Consider the following 16,706-nt stretch of genomic DNA (forward strand, 5'->3'; position numbering starts at 1 on the left):
TCAGCAGGTCTTTGAGCATCTGTGGAGAGAAATCAGAATTAATGTTTCAGGTCCAGTGACTCTTCCTCAGATCTCTGGATGGGAGGAGGTTCAGGTGAAGCATAAAATAATTATCAGTTTGGTTGAATGGCCATTCTTTATAGTATAAATCCAACAAATCCCATCTCTGACATGAGCTTTTAATATCATTTAATACTAAAAGATACAAGTCATACAGTCTGAATTTGTAAAAGTCTTTACCAATCATTTCATAGATCATTCTTCCTCAAACTTATTACTCATGTATTTGTTTAAAATCCAAGTTTTTATATTAATTATTTAAAATCCTCTTCTCATTTACATAAGATTACCAAATATTATTTCTGTGTCTGACTTCTTGTTCCTTCTTTCTTTTCTTCCTTCCTATCCCTTCTTTTTCTTTCTGTCTTTTCTATTTTCCTTTCTTTCCTTTCTCATGGTGGTTTGCAATTTCCACAGGATTAGAGTCAGAACTGAGCTGCAAAGCCCCAATCCCTAAGGCTCAGGTGGCAATCCTGACTTCAGTTCTGAAGGAGATTTCAAGGACAGTTTTCTGATTTTTTTTTCTAAGTGTGGGACAAGTGTGTTTTGTGATGGCTTTCAGAGGCTACATGCTTTCCCCCCCCCCCAGAGATTATCTCCTTGTCCCCCCCGTCCACGTCTTTGATTTCCAATGATTTGGAGCAAATTGATAGACACTCCCCCATTCCTCTGCAATTCAGTAGGCAGATGCCACTTTTCTTGCCTACCAGGGAGGCTGGTGATGGGAGGTGGCAAGTTGAGGTCATTAAGTGGCTGTTAATTGACCACTTAAGGGCCTTAATTGCTAGTTCTTGGACTTATTTTACCAGACATTAATTGCTGAGGTTTAAGCTTCCGAGGAACAGGAAAATCGATGTTTCGGGCAAAAGCCCTTCATCACAAATAGAGGCAGGAACCCTCCAGGGTGAAGAGTTAAATGGTGGGTGGTGGGGGGGGGGGGGGTAAGCTGGGGAGAAGGTAGCAAAGAGTACAATAGGTGAATGGGGGTGTGGGGATGGAGGTGATAGGTCAGAGAGGAAGGTGGAGCGGATAGGTGAGAAGGAAGATTGACAGGTGTGACAGGTCATGGGGACGGTGCTGAGCTGGAAGGTTGGAACTAAGGTAAGGTGGGGGGGGAGGGGAAATGAGGAAACTGGTGAAGTCCACATTGATGCCGTAGGGTTGAAGTGTTCCGAGGCGGAAGATGAGGTGTTCTTCCTCCAGGCGTTGCGTGGTGAGGGAGCGGCGGTGGAGGAGGCCCAGGACCTGCATGTCCTCAGCAGAGTGGGAGGGGGAGTTGAAATGTTGGGCCACAGGGCGGTGGAGTTGATTGGGGCGGGTGTCCCGGAGATGTACCCTGAAGCGCTCTGCAAGGAGGCATCCAGTCTCCCCAATGTAGAGGAGACCGCATTGGGAGCAACGGATACAATAAATGACATTGGTGGTTTGCAGGTGAAACTTTGGATGTGGAAAGCTCCTTCAGGGCCTTGGATGGTGGTGAGGGAGGACGTGTGGGCGCAGGTTTTGCCATTCCTGCGGTGACAGGGGAAGGTGCCAGGATGGGAGAGTGGGTTGTTGGGGGGGGTGTGGACCTGACCAGGTAGTCACGGAGGGAACAGTCTTTGTGAAAAGCGGAAAGGGGTGGGGAGGGAAATATATCTCTAGCATTAATTGCTGAGGTGGCAAGAGAGGTGGTGAAAGGGGAAATATTTGAATTACTTTGCCATGGAGAGCAACTCACTTCCTCTTGCTGTGTCCAGGAGGGGTATGTTACATCCCAAGTCTTTCACCTCTTCAGAGTCTCCTGATAATTAATTTGAAGCTTTTCTTGTCAATTCTTGGCTTGCTTAGTTTGAAACCTACAACAGGATTTTCAAGGCCCAACTTGGGTAATTCCAGTCTGATTTTTGCTTCCTGATAACGTTGCATTGCAGGTAGTCAACGCAAAATAGAAATGCATTTAAAACCAACCTCAAACCAGTTGGAATTCAGGTGAACCTGACTATTTCCGTCACTTCCTGGTGGGACCTTCCTCAGCTGCAACCTCCTGCAAAGCAGCACAGCTTTCTTGGGAATCCTGAGGCCAGACATCCCTGTGACCAGTTCACCTTATCACCTGTAATAATCTATATCAAATATGACCATTTACTTCAGGTTTGAACAACATTTTCTATCAACGAGGTTTCTTAGTAAACACAATTTTCGATTTACTGTCAAACAATTATTCAATAAAGATGCAGTTATGGATTAACATACACTATCAGTAATGTAGAAATATGTATTGTTCTTTCTCAAACATCCCCCATTCACACACGCACTTTTGTAAAGACACATTGTTTTATTTTTGATTATGGAATGAATTCAAAAATGGATCATCAGAAGTGGGACCTTTAATCATAGACTCCTGCAGCAGCAATAGAGGCCGTTCAGCCCATCATATCGGCAACAACTTTTCAAAGAGAATCCCATCCTATCCTGTATTTCCCATGGTTAGTCCACCTAGCCTGCACATCTTTGGGAGGAAACAAGACCACCCAGAGGAAACCCACACAAACACGGGGAGAACATACAAACTCCACACAGACAGTTACCCAAGTCTGGATTCAAACCTGGGTTCCTGACGCTGTGAGGCAGCAGTGCTAACCACTCAGCGACTGCTGTTTTACACAAAGGACTAAGGAAGGAATTGTTGTAGTTATTTTTTAAGATGATAGGTTTTTCCTAATAATTGACAATGGATTCATGGCCATTATTAGACTCTTAATTCCAGATCGTTATAGATTTCAAATTCTACCATTTGCCATGGCGGGTTTCAAACCTAGATTTCTGGATAATAGTCTAGCAATAATGCCACTAGGTCTGCCACCCCTTGAATTAGTGTTACTGAGCTGTTTCCTAGTGTATTTTTCCACTTTATCTATAACATTGATGTTGTTTTTGTCTGAGTCTGTCTATGAGTGTGGGGGCGGGGTGAATTTTAAGGAAGTTTGAGTTTTAACGAGTAGAGTTACATGTTGACAGTTCATAGTATTTTCCTGTGTTTAGAATCTATCTAGTTGTAAATAATAGTTTTTGTTAAATCCAGAAGCCTGCTGCATGTTTCCTGTTACCTGAATCTATCAGACAGGTAAATTGGGGACTTTGCATACTTTGATTTTTATTTGTCGAGACCACTCTGGGAATAGTGTGCTGGCTCTATGGTTCCTCAATGAGATATAACACTGTTCCAGAAACAAAAGGAGAAAACAGATTTTTCTGCAGGAATGGGCTTTCTGAAGAAAAAGCACTTGAGCCAATAGGTTATTTTTGAAGGTGGAAGGATGTAGGTCAGGGTGAATGCGGCCAGTATCTTGGAGTGTGTCATGAGATCATGTTGGGTATTTACGAAGGAGGTCCAAAGGAACAAACGGTGAGCTACAGTTGCTAAACACCTGCTCAGACTTTTTTGTTGAGAATTCTAAGCATCTAGTTTGCTCTTGGAGACTGTGTTAATGAGGCTGACAACAAACAATAACCCTTCTTAGTAGGCATCTCGCTGTTGTCTAGCGAGAATCTCCTCTCAATGCCTGGAACTCCGTTGGAAATTGCAGCTAATTGCTCCTGATATCAGTCATGCTTGACTATTCATGCAACATAGGTGGAGGTGGGTACTGCAGGTGCTGGAGATTCGAGTCAAGATTAGAGTGGTGCTGGAAAAGCACAACAGATCAGGCAGCATCTGAAGAGCAGGAAAATCAACGTTTAGGGCAAAAGCCCTTCATCAGGAAGCATGCAGCATGTAATTCAGGAACCTCTAAAATTCTGTCCATAGCATTCATAAATGACATTTGTAAGGATTCAAAGTTGGTCTTCAAGATCTCCAGCATTCCAAAAGACTGTCTTTTATGCTCCTCTGAAATGTCAGTGTCATACAACTTATTGTATTCTTTCCTCGATTGATAACAGGATCGCTACTCTTAATTGTTCACATTTGTTATCAATTCTGTGACATTTGCATAATTTTACCATGGGAGCTGGAAGAATTTCCGATTTCAGTCTCTTTCATCTCAGGAACGGGAACTAAAATATTTAAAGTCGTAATGAGTTACCCAGCATCGATGCTGCAGAGTGATGTTTTATTCTCATTTATTACAATATGTTATAGTTTAGAGTGTAGGTTTGCTCACTGAGCTGTAGGTTTGATATCCAGATGTTTCATTACCTGGCAAGGTAACATCATCAGTGGCGACTTCCAAGTGAAGCGAAGCTGTTGTCTCCTGATTGCTATTTATATGTTTTTCCTGGATGGGGTTCTTGGGGTTTGTGGTGATGTCATTTCCTGTTCATTTTCTGAGGTGTTGATAGATAGTATCTAGATCTGTGTGTTTGTTTATGGTGTTGTGGTTGGACAATAGACAATGGGTGCAGGAGTAGGCCATTCTGCCCTTCGAGCCTGCACCACCATTCAATATGATCATGGCTGATCATCCTTAATCAGTGCCAGGCCTCTAGGAATTCTCTGGCATGTCTTTGCTTAGCTTGTCCCAGGATAGATGTGTTGTCCCAGTCGTGTGTAGGGCTACAAGGGAGAGAGGGTCATATCTTTTTGTGGCTAGCTGGTGTTCGTGTATCCTGGTGGCTAACTTTCTTCCTGTTTGTCCTACATAGTGCTTGTGGCAGTCCTTGCATGGAATTTTGTAGATGACATTGGTTTTGTCCAGGAGTTGTACAGGGTCTTTTAAGTTTGTTAGTTTTTGTTTGAGAGTGTTGGTGGGTTTGTGTGCTACTAGGATTCCGAGGGGTCTTGGTAGTATGGCTGTCATTTCTGAAACTTCTTTGGTGTATGGTAAGGTTGTTAGGGTTTCTGGCTGTGTTTGGTCTGCTTGTCGTGGTTTGTTCTTGAGGAATCTGCGGACTGTAATGTTTGAGTATCCGTTCAAAGAAGTTTCAGAAATGACAGCCAGACTTCTAAGACCCCTCAGAATCCTAGTAGCACACAAACCCACCAACACTCTCAAACAAAAACTAACAAATTTAAAAGACCCAGTATGACCCAGGACAAAACCAATGTCATCTACAAAATTCCATGCAAGGACTGCCACAAACACTACGTAGGACAAAGTTCGTCACCAGGATACATGAACACCAACTAGCCACAAAAAGACACCGCCCTCTCTCCCTCGTAGTCCTACACACGGATGAAAAAAACCACCATTCCGACTGGGACAACACATCTATCCTGGGACAGGCTCAGCAAAGACATGCCAGAGAATTCCTAGAGGCCTGGCACTCCAACCACAACGCCATAAACAAACACACAGATCTAGCAAACATCTACCAACTCCTCAGAAAATGAAGAGGAAATGACATCACCACAAACCCCAGGAACTCCATCCAGGAGAAAGATATAAATAGAAATCAGGAGACAACAGCTTCGCTTCACCTGGAGGTCGCCACTGATGATGTTACCTAGCCAGGTAATGAAACGTCTGGATATCAAACCTATAGCTCAGTGAGCAAACCTACACCCTAAACCTCAACCTGAGCTACAAACCTTCACAAACCTTGCAACAAATATGTTATAGTAATGAAAATCCACTCACTCCCATTTGCACACTTCTCAATGCCATGTTCCTTTCAGTGTGCAAAGTGGATACTACTCTAAAACCTTACAAAAGATTATGTCAAAGGTCACATCAGTATGGCAAGCCGAAATGTACAATGGTATTTCTTCAAAGACAGCTTATTTGATCATACTGGAGACATAGAAAGTAAGACCTCTCCCACAGGGATTTCAAACACTTAGTTCATTTTAAATATTCTTGTGAATTATTGACATTTGTGTTTATTAGAAACTTGAGATCCTGTTGCAAAATGTTGCAGAAACTATTTGCCGCTATTCGTGCATCAATGAATGCTTCATATCTAAACTTGTTACTGTTAAAGCACTGATCAAAACTCTGGGTTCGTTCAAAGCTTTGATGCTATCAAAAGGCCATTTGGAAATGAAATGTGATGTGTTAACTATGGTTTAAAAGTCGCTGGTCTCCCTACTGTAACAAAATAAAGAACTTACATTTCTATACTACTACTGTGCAAGTAAATGTGGTAGTCATTTTTCACTACTTTCAACATTGATGGTTAAGGATGTTTGACTGTATTGTGGTGTTTGAAAATATATATTTGAATATGTTCTTAGACCCAGTATCTTGAAGATCATATAATGTACTTTCCACTAAGATATTGAACTTTGATTCTGATGTAAAACTCACAAAATATATTTGAGCATCTTAAATATTTTGCTTTTGCACTAGTTCAGGTGGGGTCATGTACCGGCTTTGCAGGATTTGCAGATGTAGCTTTCTAGATCGGTTTAGAAAGACAAGAAAACAATTCCACTTCTGAAATATCTTTCTTGATCATACGGTACCTCAAAAGTGTTTTGCAGCCAATACGTTTTGAGGTGTAATTATTCTTCTCATCAGATATGGATGGCAACTAATTTACATACTGTATGTTGCAAAGCAACAGTGTGACGAGTTAGTAAGTAATCTGTTTTAACTGCCAGCTGAGGGATAAATATTTATCAGGCTATGAGGGAGAACTGCCTTTTGCAAACAATGCCGAAGGATTCTTCACATCGACCTGAGCATGCAGTTGGTGCCATGATTTAATGTCTAATTCAAAGGACAGAAGTGCAACTTGATACTCTACTCCTTTGGTACTTAAGGTTTTGTTAAAAGAATATTTAATGAAATAAAATCATGTGACAGTAATTGGATTAAAGAGGCTCCTCTGTTTTTGTTTTTTTTCATTGCTATTCAAACAGCAATTGAATTCGAATGCAAATGTTTTTCTTGTCTTACAGAAAAAGAGCAGAGAAGAGACCTCTGGAGAAGGGAGTGGTGTGGAAATCCTGGAGAACAGGCCATATAATGATGGTCCAGGTGGTTCAGGGCAGTATACCCGTAAAGTCTACCATATTGGTATGCACATCCCCAGTTGGTTTAGGTCTATTTTACCGAAAGCTGCATTGCGTGTTGAAGAGGAGTCCTGGAATGCTTACCCCTATACCAGAACAAGGTACATGTTCATGGATGCAATCGCTTTGCTAGAATACTAATGTTGCTAAATAAATACACCCTACATTTTATCTTGGACTTCTTTAAGATCAGAATATGTGAAAGAGTTATTCAAACAATATGGTTTTTCTAGGATTTATGGTGTTTCAAGTTGAACTTTAGTGAGTGCAGAAGAGGAAATAAACTTGGGACTGTATCTTTCGATTCTGTCAAGACCAGGGTTGGAGGCAGGTGTGCACTGAAAGTAGTACCATCCGTCTTTGTGCTAAATTCCCTGCTTTGTCCCAACCTCGAGCCATTTTCACAGAAGTGGGAAGGCAGTGCAAGAGGTTGCAGGGCTACCTCACCAAATACTGTAGGTATTTAAGAGGCATTTTTGGTCAATTTAAGGAGACTAACTGGAATAATTATGTTTATTTTAACCTTTGGTTTACTGTAGTTAGCAGCTGTCATTTTAACTGCCTTGAAGTTTTATGGGTTAATCTGACCTGTAAGAAAGTTCATTCCATATGATATATATACTCTGCTTGACAGTTTGCTACCTGTCGATAACTTGCATGTGTACACACACACACAAATCAGTTGGTTTGCTATTCCTGCTTCATAACTTTTATATGGATAACTTTACTTGAATAAACCAACCCACAGAGTGAATCATTCCCTGACGAGAGATTGACTATAGGACTGTAATCATCAATATGACACAGGTGGCCTTTTGGCAGCTTGGGGGCCAATACTCCTTGCACACTTAGAAGAGCTCCTTGTCTGTCTGAATTCAGCAGTATCTATAGGCTGTATTCAGTAAAGCAACAATCCCAAGGCTTCACCCTTGCTAGCCTGTTGATAATGCTATTGAAACAGAGTAGCTGTTTGGCTTTCAGTGTCAGCACTGAAATTCATAAGAAATAGCAGAAATCTCTTTCTGCCCGGCCTTCTATTTTTGTTGCTTTTTGGTCCTGAGAGCAGAAACCTACAGCAGGAAGATTAAACCACTACGTAAAAAACAGATATCATTTCATGAAAAAGCCTTCTGACTCTGCCCAGTGCAATTGCACTACAGCTATCTGTCTTGAAACTCAGGGTCTGTCCAGACCAGGCAGATTACTTTTGTAACATCTAAAAATGACTATTGGTATATTCATAGGTTTATTCTCTCTGTCCCTTCCTGCCACTCTCTGACTTTCATTTCCTGTATTATTATTTTGCTATCTTGCTTTGAACTACTCTTTGAATTGTTATTTCTACATCAGGCTTAATCCCTCATCCCATTGTTTAAAGCCCTCTCTACTTCCCTAGAGTGTGGTTTGCTGGGACATTAGTGCAAACCATTCCAGTGGTATAGTACCCACATCCCCCAGGAAGGTTGTCCGTGCCCCAAGAACTGGAGCCCATATTTTTTCATCACTAATCTTTGAGTGACATGTCTGTTTCACTATTCTTATGTGTCCTCAGCCAATTGACATGTAACTCAGCTCATAATATAGAGAATATTACCCTTGAGATTCTGCTGTCCCATTTGAAACCTAACTCCTCATACTGTTCATGCAGAATCTCTTATCTTGTCCTGTTTATGAACCACGATAACTGGCTCTTGCCCTCCCTCCTCCACCACTCCAGGTTCCTGTCCAAGCTTGAGCAGATGTCCTGAACACTGATACCAGCTTGGTGACATAGTTCTCTGGACTCCCACACAGACTGGTGTCTCTTCCCTGCTACCACTACATTCCTTTTTGCTCCCCCTACTCGAATGCCTTCCTGAACCACTTTGTAGTAGTGAATTAAGTCATCCACCTCATAGCCCTCACGCTTGTCTGAGTGTCTAAGAAGAACCTTCAAATTGTTCAATAATTGCAAAGGCTGATGTTCCTGCAACCCTGCCCTTTAGGTCATGTTAACTGACTCACTCGCATGCTCCTTTGATTCCCTTATTGATCAAATCCGAAGACTGTCTCCTAAGAGATGTGACATTTTCCTGACAAAATATTCTGGTAACGTACCCCTCCCTGATGTGTTGCAGGGTCTGTATTTCATTCTCTAGCTCATAAACTCTGAGCCATAAACTATTGCTGGAGCTATAAATGCATATTATACAGATGTTTGCCCTGGCTCACATGGACCTTCTGGAGTACCCACATACTACAGCTGTGACATATTGTCTTTCTTGTCTTTGGCAGTTGGTTAGCTCAGCTGGTTTGCAATGCAGTGTGACTAACAGTGTGTGTTCAATCTCTGCAGCAGCTCAGGTTACCATGGAGGACATTCCTTCTTAACTTCTGCCCTCACCTCAGACATGGTGGCTCCCAGATTAAACCACCATCAGTCACCTCTCTGTAATGAGAGTGCAGCCCTGTGGTCTGGTAGGACTGTGGCAACTTTCCTTTTGATATGCTGTTTAGCTGTCTGCTTGAACAGTCTGTTCACTTATTTGATTCTTTGTATATTTTGTTAACCGTATCACGAGTTCCTGTACAGTTTTAAACCTTCGGAATAGAATAGGCTATTTACCAGATACTCACCAACAACTAGCTTCTTCCCCTGTCCTAGAGTAAGAATTAACTCCCAGCTGTCGGCCCTGTACCTCTGGGGTCCTTCTTTCAATCGCTCATTGCTAATCTGCTTGGAGCTGTACGACCAATTTTCTGCCAATGCCCCTTAACCCTCGATTCCTTTACTGATCAAAAATCTGAGTAACCTCAGTCTTGAATATATTAATGATCCACTCTCTATTACTTTCAGTGGAACAGAATTCCAAAAACAAACAATCCTCTGAAAGAAAAAAAATCCTCTTGATTTAAAGTTTTGAATGGGAGACCTGTTATTGTCACCTAGTTGTCATGAGGGGAAACATCTGTTGAGCATCCACTTTGTCAAGCCCCCTTTCAGTAAGATCACTGTTCATCCTTTGCACCTCCAATGAGCATAGGCCTGACTTGCTCAACATTTCCTTATATGACAATCTCCTACATTTGGACTAAGTGGGAATCCTGAACTTGCACTTAACAAAAGCAATTCTGGGAAAGTTTTATCCAGAAGGTCTCCTCATAGTTAGCCACTTCCAGACCCCCTTGCTTTTACAGATGGTGTGCTGACTCTCGATGACATTGCTTAATCACAGGACTGGCACTTAGTCTTGGGGTTCTCTGGTTCATTATGTATTCCCCTTGTGTTGGTGTTCTCTGGTTCATTATGTATTCCCCTTGTGTTGGTGTTCTCTGATCCATGATCCATTCCCCTCATGTTGGTGTTCCCTGGTTCATGATCCTTCTACTAAAGGCAATTGTTTCTCTCCAGCCACTTTATATCCTCCTTCGCTTTTCACCCTTTTGATATATCTCCTTTCAATTTTCTCATTTCTAAAGACAATTATTCATCACCAATCTTTCCAAATAACTGGAGCCCCTCATCATTAAAACTTATGGCAGTGGATCAATGTGAAATGTTCAGTCTTGTTTAGGTTGAAACAAGTGATTTATTCTGATGGCACCACAATATATCTTAAAGTTAGTTACTGGATTTCATGGCAGGAAATAACCTGCACTGCTGATTGTACTTCTACATGAAAAAGTGTACAAGTTTTTGGGATGATGTAACAACCCTCACTGCTTGGCTTTATTACTATGAGTTGGTTAATTATCCAGGTATGGTGAACTGTATGATGTTATTGTGATGGATTGTAATACGGTGATGTGAAATGTAAGGAACATGGAGGGTAACATAATGTCAATGTCGATATTTAATAATTATTCTTGGTAACGTTTTTCCTTATACTGCAACCATAAATTACTCCTTATTTATAATGAATCTGACAGTACACTGCAACAAACTAGATTTTCTATTACCTTCTATCCTCATCACCAGAACAAATTTTGTGCCTGCAGTCATAACCTTATCCAAGAAAGATATTTATCCATGTACATTTAGTTTCAGTTATTACAATATTAATCTGTCATATCTGTCTCTCTGGAAATATTGAAATTTGCTGTATGTTATCTCTGTTCGTCATCCAAGATTGCAATTTAATAATGGAATAGGTTGATTTATAACTTGTAAACTAAGCATATTGTTTGCAAAAGATTTGAACTTTTTATTAGAGAGCAGTTTTACAAAAGAGTGGAAGCCTTAATGTTCTAGTTGAGAGCACTGGTCCACCAGACACCCTGGATTTGGAAACACAAAACACTGCACAGAAGCCCATTTTACCAATTGTAACTATGCCAACTCTTTGCTAGACCAGTTCAAAAACTTAGCCCGCTGTCCTGCCCTTTCTCAAATGCCCTTTATCTCCTGTGATTTATCCTCTGTTCCCCAGAAGTTCCAGTGATCACTGCCTCACCACTCCTGTAGCAAAATATTCCAACCCCAGCAAACTGCTGTGTACAGAAATTCCTCTAACTCTCTCTGATAACTTTAAATTTGTCATTGACACAAAAAACAGAATCAACAGTCGTTCTTTATCCTATCTCTACCTTTGAAAATCTCTTTACGTATCTATTTTTAATCTTTGTTCCAGTACACATCATTGCAGTCTCTCAAATCTATCCTTATAAATATAACTCTCTTCCTCAAAAGGCATTGGAAGCAGAGTCTTTGACCCTTTTTTGGACAGAGGTGAATAGATTCTGGGTAAGTAAGGGCTTGGAGGGTTTTTGGAGCTTGGCAGGAATGTGAGCTGCTCAAATCAGTCACCATTTTATTGAACGATGGAGCAGGCTTGAAGAGCCCACTCCTGCTCCTGATTTCTATCTTTGTATAATTTCACATCCTGAGCATCACTTTAGTAATCTTTTTTCTGGGTGCTCCCGGTCTTTAAGATCCTTTCTGTAATGGAGTATTCAAAATTTCAAACTATAATCTAATCAATATGCTGTAATTAAATGAATGAGCTTTTGTTTAAAGTGGTTAAGTCTTGGGGCATGCTATTGGGAATTGTGCCCTCTAGCTTCTTCAATTCAAACCTTGCTCTTACAGGAATGTAAAGATGAAGCTTGTTTTTTGCAGAAATGATTGTGAATTGTTTCACTTCTTTGTTGCAGATATACCTGTCCCTTTGTGGAGAAGTTTTCCATTGATATTGAAACGTATTATAAACCTGATTCAGGAGATCAGGCCAATGTATTTAACCTCTCAACTGCTGAAAAAAGACTGAGGATGATTGGTACAGTTTTTGTTTTCTATCTTTTTTTTAAATATAGTTCCATCATTAAACATTTGGTTATAGAAGAGAATATAATTAAAGCAAGATGTCAAGCCGAACGTATACAGCCATTGTATTGTTTTCATTACATAATTTATTGCAATGCACTTATTGAAGATCATCATCATAAGAGGCACGGTGCTGGGTAGTTAGATCCTGGTTTGATAGTTACAGGCATGAACCTTCTTTCAGATGTTCTGGTTGAAGTTTGCTTGTCTTAGGCCAGGCTGCTGGGTTAAGTGCAAAGCTGGGTGGCACCCTGCAATTTGAATAAGAACGGGAACATTACCAACATGTGGTTCTCTACAGTAGGTATGCATCTTGTCATTCAGTGAGTTGCTGTAGATATGAACACGTTTATAGTCCAGATTGCCAAACCTGAAGGAGGCCACATGCTGTTGAGGAAAGAATTTTCTTCAATGTTTTCTTGATTAAAGATGTTAATACATTAACAATTCACTTTGCATCCCTTTTGGAAAAACATAAGTAATGTGTTATGAAAATAAAGTAAAGGAAAGGAATGCATTTATATAGCACTTTTTATGAAAACTGGATGTCTCATAGAGCTTTGCAAACAATAAAGCACTTTCTGAAATGCAGTCATTGTTCTAATGTAGAAAATGATGCAGCTAATTTTCACAACAACATTGATTAATAGACAGATATTGTCCAGGATCACTCCCTTGCTCTTCTTCAAAATAGTGTAATGCATTCCTTACATCTCTCTGAGCCAGGACGTAGGGGACATTAGTTTCACATCTGAAGGACAGCACCTCCAACAATTCAGCACTCCCTCAATTACTGTATTCAAGCGTCAACCAAGATATTTGTACTCAAGCTGTGGAGTGGAGCACTTATTTGAAAGGCACTTAAAATTACTTGGCATTATTAGTAAATTTGTACTGGAACAAAGTATTTTGTTAAGGGATGATTAAGCAAAATATAGTACATTCTCATATTCTGAGGTGCAGGAAATGGTTACCAATTTTCCTGCATTTTTCCACCGGAAAAAACACACATTGTTTTGGTAGTATTGTCTATTTAAAGTTCTCTGTCTTTATCAGTGAAAAGCATTAAATGTTACACCTGTACCCTCGAAGTAGAATACAGCCCTTTAAATATCAAAGTGCAGTATTAGTAAATAAAGTAGCTGTTAATATAAAATACATTTTAAAATATGAAAGAAAAATGCATCATTCTACTTACAGCACTTACTGTAATGGACCTTCCAGAGTGGGCCGTTACTCATCAGGCTCCAGGTCACCTGCTGTGGCCAACTCTTGTTCATGGCCACAGCTTGATAGCACTGTTATGAGGGTCCGTGGTGCTCCTTCTCACTGGTTGCTATCACTTCTAGGGTTTACTCACACCGACACTTGGAAGGGCTGCTGCTCTTAGTAATCCTCTCCATAACCATTGATGTGTTGGTTACAGCTGGTCTCACTGACATTTCCTTCCTCCAGCCCCCTTCTCTCTCTGTGATAGTAACCAATGCTGCTGGAGTTCCAATGTAACTCACAGTCAGTGGGGGATCTGCTGGATTCTGTCAGGGTGGAGTGTGGAAAGTGATGACCGACTTATCTGGTCAGAGCTTGACAATACCTCTGTGGTTCTGCTCCCCATTCTGCCACATTTAGATTAGATTCCCTACAGTGTGGAAACAGGTCCTTCAGGCCAACAAGTCCACACCGACCTTCTGAAGAGTAACCCACCCAGACTCATTTCCCTGCATTTCCCCCGACTAATGCACCTAACACTATTGGCAATTTAGCATGACCAATTCACCTGACCTGCACATCTTTGGAGTGTGGGAGGAAGCCAGAGCATCTGGAGGAAACCCACGCAGACACGTGGAGAATGTGCAAACTCTATACAGTCGCCCAAGGTGGGAATCGAACCCAAGTCTCTGGCGCTATGAGGTAGCAGTGCTAACCACTGAGTCACCATGCTGCCCGTTTAACTGTGGCCATTACCTGTGGAGGTCAGGAAAAGAATGGGGCCTGCCAAGCTCAGTCAGATGGCTTTACCTTGTCCAGGTATGTCCTGGGGGCAATACTGGTCAGCTTGCCTTCTTAGATGGCAGTAACTTAGTGAAATTAAAGCTGAACAACTCTAAAAGAAACATGATTAAACATATACTCCTGTATCCACATTGTCAGCTCTTTGTGTTGGTACATAGCCAAGGCAAGGTTTCATACACATAATTGTTCATTTGTGCATATGTTACATGCATATTGTGTCTTTTTGAACGCAGCAGCAAAATTGAAGGACTCTTGTGGCACAGTGGTAGTGTCCCTACGTCTGGGCCAGAAATCCTGGGTTCAAGTCCCACCTGCACCAGAGGTGTGTCATAACGTATCTGAACAGGTTGTTAACAAAATATCTATAGCAGCAAAACTCAACATGACCTCTGCCAACAAGTATTAGTTTTACAGTGGTGACATATTGGTTTTAAAGATGATTTTGTGTTTGACAAATTTCTTGATCCAACATTCTGTAGTTTATGTTGCATTTAGAGTCATAGAGTCAGAGATGTACAGCATGGAAACAGACCCTTCGGTCCAACTCATCCATGCCGACCAGATATCCCAACCCAATCTAGTCCCACTTGGCAGCACCTGGCCCATACCTCTGCAAACTCTTCCTATTCATATACCCATCCAGATGCCTTTTAAATGCTGTATTGTACCAGCCTCCACCACTTCCTCTGGCAGCTCATTCCATACATGAGCGTGAAAAAGTTGCCCCTTAGGTCTTTTATATCTTTCCCCTCACACCCTAAACCTGTGCCCTCTAGTTCTGGACTCCCCCACCCCAGGGAAAAGACTTTGTCTGTTTATCCCATCCATGCTCCTGTATAAGGTCACCCCTCAGCCTCTGACGCTCCAGGGAAAACAGCCCCAGCCTATTCAACCTCTCCCTATAGCTCAAATCCTCCAGCCCTGACAACATCCGTGTAAATCGTTTCTGAAGCCTTTTAAGTTTCATAACATCCTTCCGATAGGAAGGAGCCCAGAACTGCATACAATATTCCAAAAGTGGCCTAACCAATGTCCTGTACAGCCTCAACATGAACTGCTAACTCCTGTACTCTGACCAATAAAAGAAAGCATACCAAACGCCACCTTCACTATCCTATCTACCTGCAACTTCACTTTCAAGGAGCTATGAACCTGCATTTCAAGGTCTCTTTGTTCAGCAACACTCCCTCGGACTTTACCATTAAGTGTATCAATCCCTCTAAGATTTGCTTTCCCAAAATGCAGCACCTCACATTTATCTGAATTAAACTCCATCTGCCACTCCTCAGCCCATTGTCCCATCTAGTCAAGATCCCGTTGTAACCTGAGGTAACCTTCTTCGCTGTCCACTGCAACTCCAATTTTGGTGTCATCTGCAAACTTATCTCTTATGTTCACATCCAAATAATTTATATAAATGAAGAAAAGTAGTGGACCCAGCACCGATCCTTGTGGCACTCCACTGGTCACAGGCCTCCAGTCTGAAAAACAACCCTCCACCACCACTCTCTGTCTTTTACCTGTATCCAAATGGCTAGTTCTCCCTGTATTCCATGAGATCTAACCTTGCTAATCAGTCTCCCATGGGGAACCTTGTTGAACGCCTTACTGAAGTCCATTTAGATCACATTGACTGCTTTGCCCTCATCAATCCTCTTTGTTACTTCTTCACAAAACTCAGTCAAGTTTGTGAGATGTGATTTCTCATGCACAAAGCCATGTTGACTATCCCGAATCAGTCCTTGCCTTTCCAAATACATGTACATCTTGTCCCTCAGGAATCCCTCCAACAGCTTGTTTCATTTAACCACTTGTGAATATTATAAACCAACAGCCTTATCAAAAATTAATTGTGTGTGTCACTAATGGCACCACTTTACGGTTTTCGATTCTGTGGGGTATGTGACATTTATGAGATAAATCCAGAAAGGTCTACAATCTCCAGCATTGCTCTGGAACATTTCTATTTATGTTTGTTTAAATCATACTGATACTTGGACTGAAGTTTGGGTTCGCTTCAAAAAGTGTATGAAATTTAAAATGTATCATCATACAAAGATAGCTACTGTACACCAGAGTTATTAAACTATACAGGGTGAGGTGCTGGATGACTGGAGGGTGGCTAGTGTTGTGCCTTTATTTAAGAAAGGTTGCAAGGAGAAGCCTGGATACTATAGATCAGTGAGTCTGATGTCAGTGGTGGATAAGTTGTTCGAGGGGGATTCTGAGAGGTAGGAGTTATATGCAAGAACTGATAGTCAGTATGGTTTTGTGCACGGGAAATCACATCTCTCAAACTTGGTTGAGAGTTTTGAGGATGTGACCAAGACGCTAAATGAGAGCAGTGCAGTATACATTGTCTACATGGACTTTAGTAAAGCCTTTGACAAG

The 16,706-nt window shown here is 41.3% G+C and overlaps 1 protein-coding gene across 8 annotated transcripts in view; it reads left to right on the forward strand.

Moving 5' to 3' along the window:
• Positions 1 to 16,706, forward strand: part of pitpnm2 (phosphatidylinositol transfer protein, membrane-associated 2) — a 474,817-nt gene that overhangs the window by 319,110 nt on the left and 139,001 nt on the right. For all 8 annotated transcript variants that reach the window (XM_072587642.1, XM_072587647.1, XM_072587648.1 and 5 more), the window contains 2 exons: positions 6,887 to 7,101; positions 12,134 to 12,255. In XM_072587642.1, the coding sequence (XP_072443743.1) occupies positions 6,887 to 7,101; positions 12,134 to 12,255 (337 nt within the window). The remainder of the gene's footprint in view (positions 1 to 6,886; positions 7,102 to 12,133; positions 12,256 to 16,706) is intronic.

Source organism: Chiloscyllium punctatum, chromosome 17, assembly GCF_047496795.1.
Source record: "Chiloscyllium punctatum isolate Juve2018m chromosome 17, sChiPun1.3, whole genome shotgun sequence".
NCBI lineage: Eukaryota > Metazoa > Chordata > Chondrichthyes > Orectolobiformes > Hemiscylliidae > Chiloscyllium > Chiloscyllium punctatum.